General features: G+C 36.5%; 1 protein-coding gene and 1 pseudogene across 1 annotated transcript in view; one reads left to right on the top strand and one right to left on the bottom strand.

Moving 5' to 3' along the window:
- The window catches only part of KIF6 (kinesin family member 6), a 164,891-nt gene that overhangs the window by 110,285 nt on the left and 39,937 nt on the right, over positions 1-14,669 (top strand). The window contains exon 15 of the mRNA XM_086626191.1: positions 4,902-4,957. Coding sequence (XP_086482317.1) covers positions 4,902-4,957 — 56 coding nt within the window. The remainder of the gene's footprint in view (positions 1-4,901; positions 4,958-14,669) is intronic.
- On the bottom strand, positions 5,877-12,502 carry LOC147529274 (adenylosuccinate lyase pseudogene; annotated as a pseudogene).

Raw genomic sequence — 14,669 nt, 5'->3', positions numbered from 1 at the left:
AATCTACCCTTGTAACTAATGTTTCCTATAACAGGTTTTTTTTTTCTTTTTCCTTTTTTTTTTGTCCTGGGATTTTCTTCTTCTCCAGACTTCTGCTTTCTTCTACTTTCTTAAGAACACAATTTTCCCACTTAGTAGACACAAAAGATATTGTTTTCAGGATCACTGGAGTCTTATACTCATTTACTTCAATGAGATTGAGGCAAGAAATCATCTCCACATCTCTGTTACTTATTCAAAATCTTGCTATACATCACTTTTCTGAACTGGTTAACTTTCTACCTGGGTCTGTAACTTAGCTACAGGGATAAAAATTGCCAAGGTATTAGATGTATATAAAAATCTATCCCTGTAAATTGGATGTTTAGTAGTGCCTTTCTTCTGATCAGTGTATCAGATGATGCCACAGTACTGCATCATCACTACATAAATCATAGAATCATAGAATTTTTTGGGTTGGAAGGAACCTTAAAGATCATTTAGTTCCAACCCCCCTGCCATGGGCGGGGACACCATTCCCTAAAAGAGGTTGCACAAAGCCTCATCCAACCTGGCTGTCTATTGAGCAGAACACTTCATGGTCACGGCATGATGATGGGAGCAATACAGTTCTGAGCCATGCCCTGAATTTCCTTTAGTTAATCACAATGCTTCATATTTTCTCTGTTTGTTATTACTATGAAACAAAACCAGTATTTCCTTCTGGTTTCAGACATGTAATAGAGATGGGAGAACCCACAAAGTCTGACTCCAGATTTACTTTCCCTAAAGAACAAAGAAATTCAGACTAATGGCTTGGGTAACACCTATAATATGCATCAGCTGATTGCTGAAATCAGTGCTAATGTGAAGCAAGACAGTTTCCCCCTGCTATTTGCAGTCATTTTTAGCAAGGATGCCTATAGCTCCAAGTTTACCAAGTTCATTAAAATGGATATATACCAAGTCCAGTCTGTAATTTGGAATACAGCCTCTGAACTACCAGTTACATAAATGCTCTGTTACCCAGCCAGTGTTCAAATTGCACAGGAAGAAGTGTGTGGACACCACATGTTTAAAGGTTACTGTAACTTCCGTTTATATGTCGGCCTCTCATGTTAATAATTTTGTTTGTAGTTGCATAACCACTTCTGTCATACCGCAAACAGTATTTGGTTCACAAATTACTTATTTTTAGCTGTCTTATTTTTTTTCTTTCAGTATTTTGGGTAGAGTTTTTTGGCTTACTAATTATATCATTCTTATATTAATTGAATGGTGAACTGTCAGTGAGCCTAGTTGGAAGTCTGACTATGAAGGCTCCAACTGTTGCTTGGGCTCTGAAATTATTCATATAGATTTGAATATACATAGTGGTACATATACAATTTTTTTTTCTGTAACTATCTGTGTAGAAACAATCAAATGCAATCAGTTGATTAAATCAAATACTGAAAAGTATTTGTCTTGATTAAAAATATATATGTAAAATAAATACTGTTTTTAACATAAAACTTTTCTCCTACTACTTCAGAGCTCTTAACAGAGGCAGTAGCTGAGTACTGTAACTCAGTAGCATCTCTGGATTTAAAAAGTAGGGGAACGTATAGTTAAGGATAATTTCTCTCTAAAGCTCATTTACTGACTTACTGTTCAAACGAAAGACAATAGATTCAAACTGTTCTGTTAGGATGTTTGCCTATGGGAAGTGGCTTTGTAAGATAAAAAAGGTGATCTTCTACAGCTTAGTTTGGAGTTAATACAAAGCAATCCTTTTTCATTTTTCTTCTGTACATCAGTAACTGCTGCCCTGCTTAAAAATAAAAAATCTGTTTATGCCTAGATAGAATCAAATTTCTGCAATTTGAACTTCTTATACTTGAATTCCAGAGAATTTAATAATATCCTGTTTCTCAATGCAACCATGTTCTTGTAGCATTGCTTCTCTGAGGAGGAGAAATGCTTCTCATTTTTGGGTGAAATATGCTGTCAAGAAATCTTCCCAGCTAAGCCACTCCAATGTAATATTGCATACTGCATGAAGCTTTTAAATCCCATCCTAGTCAATGTTTCCAGCATAAAAATGCTGCTGGACTTACAGGTGTGATGTAAATCTAGTTTCGATTTTGTTGTTCTTCGTTAATTTTTTCCACTTTCTTCTTTCCTTGCTTTCTGTGTTTCAGCTGGTTAGCAGCTAACTTGTTTTTTCAGTATCTGTGGATGAGTTTCATGGAAAGGATGTTTCACTTAGGTCACTTGTTGTAATTTTTAATAATTAAAACTAATTGAATATTCATTTAGTTTAGTAAATGTCTCCATTAGACAGCCTCTGAGTTTGTCTTGGTTTGCATTATGAGTTAGAGATTTTTTTTTTTCCAAAATGTTCATTTTTAATTACTGGTATTTGCATTCAAAGATTGAAATTTGTACAAAATACTTGTTCCAATAAAATCAGTGGCTAAATTCACTTGCGGGTTTCATCATGGAATATTTGTATTGTAGGTAATAGAAGCCATGATTTGGCAACTTCAGCCTTTCTGAACTCTTTTCAGCTAACAATGTAATCATTCACTCATCACTATTTGTAACAATATCAATCACCTTTATGCTAGGTAATATCACCTTTTTATTACAGGATTATCAGAAATAGCCTTTTCCCTTTCAATATTGGAGTCATGTCTTTATCTGGTTTATTTTGTTTGACTGTGATTTGTGGTCACAGGTGGAATTTGTTGGGCTGTCATAAATGAATGCCAAATTTCAGTTTTTGTTATTGTGCCATTTTATCAACTGTGGTGTTTGAGAAATAGATGCATGGCCCATTCAGCTATTGGCAGTAGCCTATGAATGAGGGCTGGATAGATAGCTGGCTTCAACTTGTCCAGGTAAATCTCTCTGTGAACATGAATCAGTCAATAGTCAACAGGAGATTTGCCTCAGGCATTAGTCATTGATTAACTTAGTATTTGGCTCATGGCAGCAGAGGTACTTTGGGGTGTTTCCTTTTGATCTTTACATAATATTCAAGACCTGCTTGGGTGCTCTAAGCCAATATCAGTGAAAAAAGCTTGTATCAACAGCTTGCAGATGCTTCAAAGCTTTCTGCCTTCTTTATGTAAGAAATAGTAAGTGCTGAGGAACCCTCCAGCTTCAGCCATTTAGCCATGTTGCATTCAGCCTTGAAAGCAAATGTTCGTGAGTAGATACAAATGTGGGCACCTGAGATCCTAACTTGTTCCAGTTTTACAGGGAAATGGACTATCTGAGAAAGGTTAATTTTCCAAACCCTGCCTCCCCAAGGGGAAGTTGTGTTTCTCGACTCTAATTTGCCATTATTTGAGTTAGGCAGAAATACAATTTGTGAATTTCCTCAGTTACTTTGGCTAGACTAAGACTCTTCTGGATCAGCTGAAGGCTTGCTTAACAACTAAGTATTACAGTTCTGCGCATTCTGCAAGGTTGAACTCGTACACATCCAAGTAACAATTCAGAATTTCACAAGGAGCCTAATGACCTACAACAAACGTCAGGATGGAACGAATCATCCTTCCATGTTTTAAACTATTACTATTTAGACTGTTATAATGGATGTTTCCTTGAACAAGCCTCAGTTCTCTCAGAGACTCTGAAGACTTTGCCATTGTGCATTGAATTGACTGTCATTATTTTTACAGCAGAACATACTTGGCATTTGAAAGCCTGATACCTGTGCCATTTACCCTAAAGAGTTTTAGATAGTACTGAGTTAAATAAGTGTAAGAGAATAATTATGGCAGCAACTGCTGTCATAGATCAGAAAACTGACAGAAAAAAGCTCAAAAGGAGAAGGCCTCAAATTCTAGTAGACTATAGGGAATGTAGAGAATGTAAGTGAATTTATAAGGCTCTGTATGCAGCTGTTAAGGATATACTTAGATACGACACATTTCCTAAGGAGCAAGATATACAGTGAGCAGGACGTTTAACAACACTGAAGTAAGCATCACTGCAACACCATGCTACAAACTAAAAAAGAAACTTCTGATCATTAGAATATTTTACATACCATGTGAAGGTTTGATTATTTGAATAGAATGAGGAAGTGATCAGTGAATTAGTTTAGAAACATACCTGGTAGGAATTTCACATTTTAAAAAAACTCATTTCCATTCTTATTATGAGGTCAAACTATTTACATACTACAAAAAGGGAGTTATCAAACCCTGATTCATTGATTTGTTTCTATCCTTCTGAGCCTGCTGCTTGCTTACTAATTGCATATTTTACTGATTGCATATGGCTGGCTTTGGCTCATATCGGTATTTGAGCAGTAGCTGAATATCATCTGAAAGTTTGCATTCACATAAGGACTATCTGTAGAAGAACAGAATAATTTAGTTTTGTTATACTTTATTATATTTCTGTTTGAGAGGTTTCTTAGTGATTGGGATGTGTATTTTCACACAACACAAGCAGTGATCCTCAGCAATATGCAAATTACAGGCTGAAATATGAAAATTCCTGGTGAGCAGAAGTTCTAATACTTTCAAACAGTTTGTTTTGACTTTGCTTGGAGTTTTTTTCTTTTACTTTTATATAGCTATGTTTTAAAATGTTGCAAGTTAGTAATGTAGCATATTAAAATTAATAGTGTAGTGTAATATGAATATTTAAGATAATCCAATCATTTGAATAGAAATAACATAATTTTTAAAACTAAAAAAGTCTTTTTTTTTTTCTGTTTAGTAAACCCATTTGATTTATGGTTTCTTTCAGAAGTGGTTTTTTAGGCCAGACAGTCTTTTCTGATGGAAAATTGTTTCCAACTAGTTCTACTCACAAATAAAAAAGTTGTCGTGAATAATTCTGTGTTTTATAGTTAACAACCAGTTTAACTAGTTGTTCTTTAGAATAATTCTATATCATTGTACTTGCATTGACAGGTTTGCTGAAGCTAAATGCCTTGGAGAAAAATTAAATGAAGTGAGAAACAAAATAAGTGAGTACATTTTACCTTCATTTTACCTTTTAGCTGATGAAATCACAGCATTCAGAGGATACGGGAAGAGATTCTAGTTTCTAAAAGAAAAGTCAATGCATTACTAAGCTTTCCAGTCAGGTAAATTCTTAGCTGATGACAGCAGTAGTAATTTTATGTACCAATTTTGATTATTTCGTATACCATAATGTTTTAAACAGCTCCCTTCTTTACTTGACAGGATGTGTGAAATTTATCAAAAGGAGAAGTTAAGATATTAACATTGGATTTTCTGAGTTTTATTTTGGGATAAAAGGATAGAAAAACATAATTTCAGGTTGTGATATCTATGGATTAAAGATTGTATTTATCTGTAAACTTATATAGCTTCTGATAAAAGAAAATTTCATTGTGAATTACCCCTCTGCACTTGCTTTGTACAGATTAATTAAAGCAATTTTGAGGAGGCCTCTGTTTGGTGGGAGTTTTCACAATTTTTTTACTTCAGGGCCCCAAATGATAAATGCTTGGCTTCCAGTTTCATATTGTTCAAAGCCAAAATTCAATTATCGATATGTTCAATCCCAAGCTAGGTCTTATGTGATCCTCCTAGCAGCCTTTGATATGTTCCTAGTTGGTTTCTGAGTTTTGTTGATCCCAAGCCTGTACCATCTTTCCTAAAAATTGGCTATCCAGACTGTCAGATGTGAAACATAGTTTTGTCCTCTATCCCTGAAGTCCTTGGAGATCAGGTCTATGTCCTTCTGTATGCAAACATTCAGGTGAACCAAGTCTCTTCAAGATTCCGGATACAGACTGTGAGGCACTGGATTTAAAAATAATCTGGCATTCAGGTCCAGTGGTGTAGACCTTGCTCTCAGTTTCTATCTATCTCCTTCCTCTTTGGGTGGCACCAGCACAGACATGGACAATGAAGTCATTATATCACTTCTTGTATTACAACAGCGGTTGACTTCTGGGAAAGGATAAAAATCTCATGGCACTCCTGACAGGTTCTCTGTACTTTCACCATGATTATATTCTCTGTGGTCATGAATGGTAGCTGCTACCAGATTCCCCTCCCAGTCACATTCAGGTATACCACAAGTCCCTCAGAGATATTATGCAGTATATTTAAAGTTATGTCAGCTATGAGGAAAGCCTCAGCCATGTTGGCACTGTGTTTTGAAACCACAGCACGAAGGATGTTTGGAAAGGGTCTAGAACCACAGACATCAGGTGCTGAGCTCTGCTGCAACAGTGTTCTGAACATCAGGTTATTTCTATAAGACTTTACACTTGAATCAACCTGCCTTCTCTCAGTAGGCTTATTTGTCTCCTTCAGAATGACCAGGACAGGAATGTCAGTACAGAACTTGTGCATGGATATCCACAGATTGACCCATGCAACTAGAATTTCGATACCTACCTTGCAACTATGGGTCTCTTCAGTGTCCATATAAGCTCACTGAAATCCTGTCAAGCAAGCTTTTCCCTCTGGTAAACTTGGAAAAGCAGATTAAACGTACTGTGGAGGACAACGGATGTTATTCTCCGAGTAACGGGAAGCATCTCCAAGGTGAATAATGCCTGCAGCTTTTAAGCAGCAGTGTGCAAAGGTGTGAACATGAGCCATCACATCAGGATACTACTTTTTCTCTGCTGCCATCTCAAAGTCCACGTTGTCCTGATTTACTTCTGTCTCCTAGATTTACTCATCTGTGATAAGCCCAAGAGATTTCTTGGCCTAAATGAGGTAGAGCCAAACCCAGCACTGAGTGTCAAACTTCTTTCTCTTGCTGAAGTTGAAATCCATTTGAAGCAGGCATAGTGAACACCAGCAATAAGCAGCCACACACAAGCACATCTTTCTCAGTGCCTGGAGCTGCGACTGCACTGCCTGAAGACAGGAGCCGAGCAGCCACCTTATATACATCTTATATCTGTTGCAAATGTCTTACGGTTAGAGCAAATGTTTGGAGGGTGTGGAAGACAAGAACAAGAAGTGGTGGTACACATGCCAATTCTGAAGGTAGCACTCGTAGTGTCATGCTGGGACAAGACTTGTGTGGTCTTGAGATTTGCAGGAGTCTACTGTGGTAGCTTTCAGAAATAATGTAATATAGCAATGTAGATATAGCCTCTCAAGACTCTGTTTCCATGGATCCCATCAAAGTCTAAAAGAAATCCTTGGTTTGGACTGAATTGCTGTGGGATTTTTCCCCAGTAAGTTAGGCAAAACTTCTGGTAGCTATAGTCCAGTAGAGTATGGATTTTGCTGCAATTAAGAGCATCTGTTTTAAAATTTGTTTTTGGTTACGTTCTTCAGTGTGAGAAGTGAAATAGCTTCAGACCTCAGTGTTTAAAAACCATCCACAAAGTAGTGTACACCTGTATAATCTGCATAGATCAGCATAAGGATAGCTATAAAAGGATATATGAATATATAGATGGAATCTCTTGCTTATACAGTAGGACTACAGTATGAATTAAATGAAAATACTATTTTTTCATTTTACTACCAAAAAAGATAAATGGAAACTAGCAAAATTAATTTTCAATTTGGAAACCTACTGTGGAGGTTGTCTGAAGCTTGAGAGTGATCATAGTGTACAGTCCTCCCTTCAATTTTTTCTGCATAACTTTATTCAGCATGTGAAAATTAGCACTCTGGTTAATATAAATACTATATTTTATTAATCTATCCTTTCCTCCTATCTAGCCTTCTTTTGATCCTAGTTGTTAATAAATGTTAATAAATCTACCTATTAGCACCTCTCTAACAATTATTAAATCTTTGTTTCCACTATGATACTTTCTGGCTTATTCAGCTTAGCCAAGGCAATTACACTAGTTTATGTGGTTTAGCAGCCTGAAACAATTTTTCAGTTAAGTCTGTCTCATCATAGCATACATACTCAGAAGACCATTAAAGATGCGAAGTAAGGTTACTAACCTGCCAAATTTTTACTCAAAATGTAGTAGGAGAAATAAGAGTCATCTGCAGCCTGCAACTAGATCTTTAATTTACTTTTATTGTTGTTTTGGTTTCTGTAAGCATTACTGACTGCCTTGTTGTACACAATCAAGAACAGATCCCATCAATATCAGTTTCTGTTATTCCTAAGGTACACTTAATAGTATAAAACTATGCACTACAGAGGCCACAGAGCCCATTTCATGCAGTCTGATTATATTTTGAGATAGTGACAGCAGCTGGATGTAACTTTTATGTCATAAATACCCTTTCATGCTGACTTTGGAAATAATAGTGTTTTACAGTTAAAAGTCGATAGAATACTCCAACCACTAGCATTTCAAAAGCATCAGGAAGTTAGAGCTGGAAAAATAAATTTGCAAGAGATTTTCATGCTAGGCTTTTGCTGGTGTTATTGCTTGCACAAAAAGATTAAGGAAAACAATGTCTAGATGTAAGCTGGAGTTTAAGTGTAGAGTGGCTATAATATCAGAAATGAAACATTGTGGCTAGCATGCCTCTTTGCTACTATAACACATATTCCTGTATTCTATCTCCTTTTATGTTTAATAGCACTGCAGAGAATGCAGAGATTTTTAAATTATTTTTATGGAAAATAATATAAATGTCTTAGATTTTTCATAATGCTTACTTTTCACAATGACATCCTAGAAATAAGAAGGTAAATTATATTGTAGGATGAAAATTGTCTTTTCTGATACTTTAAAAAAAAAAAAAAAAGAAGAAAAAGAGGGAAGTGTTTTTAAGCCAGATCATTTTAGTGGTTCTATTTACTGCATTATCACACAAACCTCTGTATAGGCGCAGATAAAGGAGCAGAGGGCTGTGGTGCAAGCATTGAGGGACACGTCTTTTTGAAAGTCAATGTACTGCATAAATACCCCATCAAAAGGCAGAGAAATGAAGTATGAATTTTGAACATCTAGACATCTCTGGATTGATTTGAGTGAACTATTCAGAATTGTTTACATATGACTGGAGGATGTACCCAAGGACTAGACTTTAAAAGACAAACACAGAAAACCAACATGAGTAAAACTAGAAAGAAAGAACTGAGAGGTCAAGGAGCAAATGAGAACTCTGTAACCAGCGTAGGAGAAGTGGAAAGTGGGCCAGCACTGACATACAAGTAAATTTTTGCCTTTCTAGTCCAACATTAAGAACTTTAAAAATGTGTATTCCATTGGCTAAAAAAGAAAATTTAAAAGTTTATTTTCTTGTGAAAAAACATACTGTACCACTGCAATTGGTTTTATATTGTATCATTTCCAAATAGTTAATGTCTCTAACAAGAACTATAGATCCTTTTGGTATTACTGAAAAAGACTTAGTGAAGACAATTTGATGCTGAAGCCAGTGATTTGATTTCAGAATAGTGAAGGTGTAGAATTTCTTCTTGCAAAAAAATTAAGTGATCTTTCCTACCCTATTGAGATGGATCAACCTTTGGCTGGCTGCTAGACTCCCATCCAGCCACTCTCTCATTCCCCTTCCTCAGCAGGACAGGTGGAGAAAGTAAGAAGAAAAAGCTTGTGGATCGAAATAAAGACGGAGAAAATAAATTTAATATATTTCCAATTAAAGTAAAGCCGGATGATGAGAACAAAGACAAAACCTCTGAAGTAAAAACTCCTTATCAGGGTTAGCAGGAGTTTTATTTCTACGACACTGTTATCAACAAGGTGGTTTTATGCCATTACCAAGAACAATCTGGGTGAAAGGATTCTGACAGTAAGGAGAAGTCTCCATCTGAACAAACTGCAAGGCATTAAATAACAACAAAAAAGGCCCAACTGCTACTACATTGATCACACAGCACATTAGAGTTGGGGAAATTAAAAATACTGTTTTCAGTGTAAATGAAACTGATATAGTCATTCAGAATTTAGTGACTAAGAAAGTTGCCTGTGTACAAGAATGGGCTACTTTAAATGCGTTTAAGATCAGTAAAGATTTCCAGTTCATCCCTATAAATGTCTATTTTGGGGTATTTATACCACTATTAGATTTAGTTTTTTTCTAAAGGAAAAAAAAAAAGTATACTAAATAGTTTTTAGTGCCCAAAAGGAAGCAGCTGTTGTTTCTAGTTTGTCCAGAAATCAGCTAACATTATGATTGAACCTGGGAGAGGAAGGGCAAGCTCATGTGGGAGTAATAACTGCGTGAGGAAGCAGGCATTCTCAGAATGAAAAAGGGTAGGTGGCTGGATTATGTGTACGTGATGTTGGTGATGCAGCTATACCCACAGGAATGTTGAGATGTTGCACTGCTCTGCCTCATTTCAGGCTTTGATTTTAGTGCACAAGATCATAGGATACCAAAGCCAATTATAATCTTTAGTGAGGGCATGTCTTAGTATTGCAAAGCAAGATCATTAAAAAGTCTTTGTTTAATTTCCTTGCAAATTATTCAAATAATTGACCTTATGTATCACAGTTAAGGGAGTGCTGTACTGAAATGGTGAGGACTGGAGGAGAGTGAGGACAAAACAGAGCAGTGCTCAAGGGTAGTATTGATTCTGATTTACTGCCTTGTACTTTGCACTGTTATTTCTGTGAATGCAAGATTAGATGTAAAACCTAATCAGAACGTAAATAATGTAAAACCTGAATTTATCATCGTCTTTTCCTCTATGTACAAGACTCTATGTCCATATACATAAAAAATATAAAAAAAGTAAAAGTAAAAATAAAAAAAGTAGACCTGCTTTTAAAATCCAAAGTAAAAATATTTCATGCAAAGTTTTTCTTTATACCTGCACAATTTTATGAAGGGAACTGATAGCAACTTTTTTGCATAGATAAGACGTTAAATAAGATGAAATGATGTTTTTCAGGCAGAGATGGTCTGAGAGCACTCTATTGGCTACATTGTATATCTATGTTATTTTAGCTTCATATGCAGGCAATAAATTACTTTGAAAAAGGAGCATCACTTAGTCAAGAAGTAGAATCCCAAGGATGATATTAGGAATGTTCTGCATATTTTAGGCCATGATTATATGGACTGAAAGAATTGGGAGAGGTCATTCATGAGCAAAAAGCATTTTTCAAACTTTTCCTGAAGAAGTATATGTACTTAGGAAGGACAGAATTTTTCTGTTGAAGAAAAATTCCGTGCTTTATGTGGAATCTAAATGAAATTAAAACGCTGTGATGATTTCCTACATGAAAAGAAAATTCATCAAAATCAATCTGTTTCTTTCTTAAAGCTCAACACTGTTGGTAGTATTACCGATTTTATATTAATATAAATGTTCTAAGTCAGAGATATTAGCTTACTGGACATGGTTTCAGCCATAAATGAAGTGAGGCTATAATAAGGAATAAATTACTGTGTTTTGAAATGCATTCCATTCTTCAGTGTAATATTCTGAGATACTTATTCTGTTATGGAAATAAACATTGAGACTTCATAGCTGCTGATTAGTATAATTCACTGTTCTAGTTTATTTCCAGAAAATATGAAATACTTAGGCAGACTTGTATCTGATACACGTGCTCAGTGAATTTTACTGGAAATAACTAGTGCAGAATTAAAACTGCAAGATTGGGTTTAAAAAGGGATTGAGAAACTCCAAGAAGAAAGGTTACATTCCACAGGCAAATCTGGTTCAAATGAGATGCAAACAACTCATAAATAAATGAATTCAGTATGCAGATTTAATGAACAGATAACTCAATATATCATTCCACAACGTTTCATTCTTCAGGTAGCTTAGTATGAAACGCTGTTCTCAGCAGAGAACTTTAAAGTCCGTGGAACCTGAAATCTTGAAATCCTTACTCAAGAAAAACTCTAACTGAGGTCAGTTTGAGTTCTACTTCTCTAACGATTGAAAAGAAAATTCTGAAATTATTTCCACATTTGGCTTTATTGTTTTAGTTGATAAAGGGCAACAAAGAGTAGGTATAGTAGTAATTGTTTTAAACAGACAAATTATATCACTTATACTGTGAAACGTAGTGCAATATAATCCACCTTTGAGGTCTCCAAAGCTGCCTCCTTGAACTGCATTCACAATTTCAACAAACTTTATACCACTGAGGCTGCTCGGCCTCCTTCTGATGTTGAGAGCAATCCGTTATTGTGCGCTCAGCCAGTCACTTTAGGACTGTCCTCTATTTAAAGGTGATTACCTTTAAATGTTTTCTCATTCCTAGTCTTCAGGAATGATACAAGTATGACACCTGGTCTTTCCAGTGCTTTTTTCTTATTTTACAAGCAAGAGTTTCACCCTATGGAAGTGTTGTATACTGCCCTTAAACATTACACACTGAGTTCTGCGTCACGAGAGACATAACTTGGAATGACAGCAAGAGAATTTGCACTTTATCTCGTTCTTTGATCAGAGTCCACTCTTGATGTGGAAAGCTCCCTGAGAATGAAGAATTAACATATCTGTCAATACTTGACATTAAAAAAATAAGGGTCCAAGGTTTCGTTCACGGATAGAAATTTGAGCAGTGCAGTGAGTCTAACATGCTCAGGATATGCTGAGTATGTGCAACTGGGCACTCAGGCAGCACACGCTGTGCAACCCATCCAGCACCTTCTGTGGGCGTCATACCTACTCTTGTGTGCCCAGATGACTTCCACCTGCTCAGTGTCACTCTGCATGCATTCTACGTGTACAATGATTTATGTGTCCAGGATTTCTGGCTGCCTGGCAGCTGCCACCCCAGCTGGACTCCTCAGTACCTGAGAAATTCCAGATGAACAGCTAAATCAGTGATCTAGAACAAGCTGAAACGGCAGTTTACCATGAGAAGTAGGAGATTTGGCAAGTACACATTGATGTAGACTGGAGGCTCTCTGGAAAAAAAGAGATTGCCTGCCTGCTGCTTCACCACTTCTGTTCCAGCACTGAGATATACATAAAAATAAAGCTTCAATACATGTAGTCTCCACGGATTTCTTCTCTCCTGGGAAACTGTCTGCATGCTGCAGATGTCCTCTGCCACTTAACAGAGTCAGTCTTGGTCTCAGGACACAACAGTTGTGTCAGAGAAAGGAATACAAGTAGTATTTCTGCATATTTAATCTCGGGTGTGTAACTAAGCTGTTTACTCCTGAGGGATGTCTCTTATGATTAACATAACAAAGCACATTAGCTCTACAAAACCTGCAGCCATCTGTGAGAAAAACAGAAGAGAAAACAGGCCATGGGGACAAACAGTTCCCCAGATGTAATTTCCCAGCTGGGATGTTATTCAATGTGGCCCAGTGCCTAGAAGCCCCAGTCTGTTTCTGATCTCCAGGTCGGTTTCAAAGCAGTTTTGTAATAAACGAGGCATGTTTATGTGTCCACCAAAAATAGCAGTAGCTGTTAAAGCTGAAGCCATTCAGCATGGCTGACACAGTCTTCAGATTCTTTCTCCTTAATTTCTTGGCCCAATTGTTTTGCAACCTAATGCTGAAAAAACATCGTTCCTATGTGTGTTTGTTTTGGATAAATATCTAATCATAGTGCCATTATGACTGAAGTTTTGGAATCTATTTTTTAAATCTTACATTTTGATTTTTGGAAGCATGGAATTGAAAAAACACAGAAAACCAGCTGAGTTTCTGCAGATTTTGTTTTCTTAACCACCTCATCACCATCTGCAGTTTGTTCTCTGTTAGAAATGTGATTTACTTTGCTTTGCAGGATGCTCCATGTTATTTTTCTGTTTGGTTACAACTTATTCCATTTTAACTTACTTCCTTCTTTCCATGATGAAATATAACTTACTTTCAGCCTGATTCTGTTAAGGTTCTTTTTCTACCTATGCTCAACTCACTTCAGGCATGAATTGTATGGCTCTATTTAGCCAAGGATCTATAGAGCACAATATAAAAATGCTGTGATCTCTCACAGCATCTTTCATAAGATCTCTCTCAAGGTGCTGTATACAGAATAGATGTCGTGCACTTCACATAGGCCTGGCAGATAGTTACAAAATGGTAATTGGTTGCTACCATCTTGGGGCAGACTCAGCACTGTGAGGAAATTTTCCACAACCTATTTTCTTGTTCAAGGAACAGCCAGTTGGCTTGTAATATAAAACAGAGAGTGAGAGGAACATATTTTTCTTTCTCGATAGCAGTTCAGCGAAAGGTTCATGTTAATGATTTTTTTCTTTCTTCACAGTCTTCATAGTGGTCAGAGTAATCCATTAACTGCCTTGTTTGTGATCAAATCATTTTTTATTTACATGAGAGTTTGTGCTTAGAATCTCAGAAGTCACTGCAATGCAAGCAAGGGTCACATTGTGTTGCAGTAGTGTGGTTATATATGGTTAGTCAAATCCTTAACACCCTGTGATTAAGCAATGAATAATAAAGTAATACTTTATTATGAGGGTCCTCAGAAAACTGATAGCAAAATGTGCAACCAAGGACAAAAACCAGACAAGAACAAGCTCTATTATAATAGCCTGTAAAGCATTACTCTGTCTTTCTTAAATCAGGAGAGACAATCCATCTTTGCTATACTTACTGTAGGCAATGTAAACATTATGGGTCTAACTCTCGTCTCCCTTCAGAAGTACACCTGGATTGATGGCAGCTGTAACAGAGCTGTCTGTTCTGCCACTGCTCCAGCGCAGAATCATGCCTGGACAATTGTCAGAGAAGACAAAAGGAAAGATATCATTGCTATGTCTCTGTCAGGCCTTAGTTGGTGTAGGATTTGTCTTCCCTGCTCTGTTATAGCTCAGACTAACAAGAGAACCAGGAAGCCCTAGCAGCTTT

This window comes from Tauraco erythrolophus, chromosome 2 (genome assembly GCF_009769465.1).
Source record: "Tauraco erythrolophus isolate bTauEry1 chromosome 2, bTauEry1.pri, whole genome shotgun sequence".
In the NCBI taxonomy this organism is placed as follows: Eukaryota; Metazoa; Chordata; class Aves; order Musophagiformes; family Musophagidae; genus Tauraco; species Tauraco erythrolophus.
This window is presented reverse-complemented; position numbering and strand designations above follow the sequence as displayed.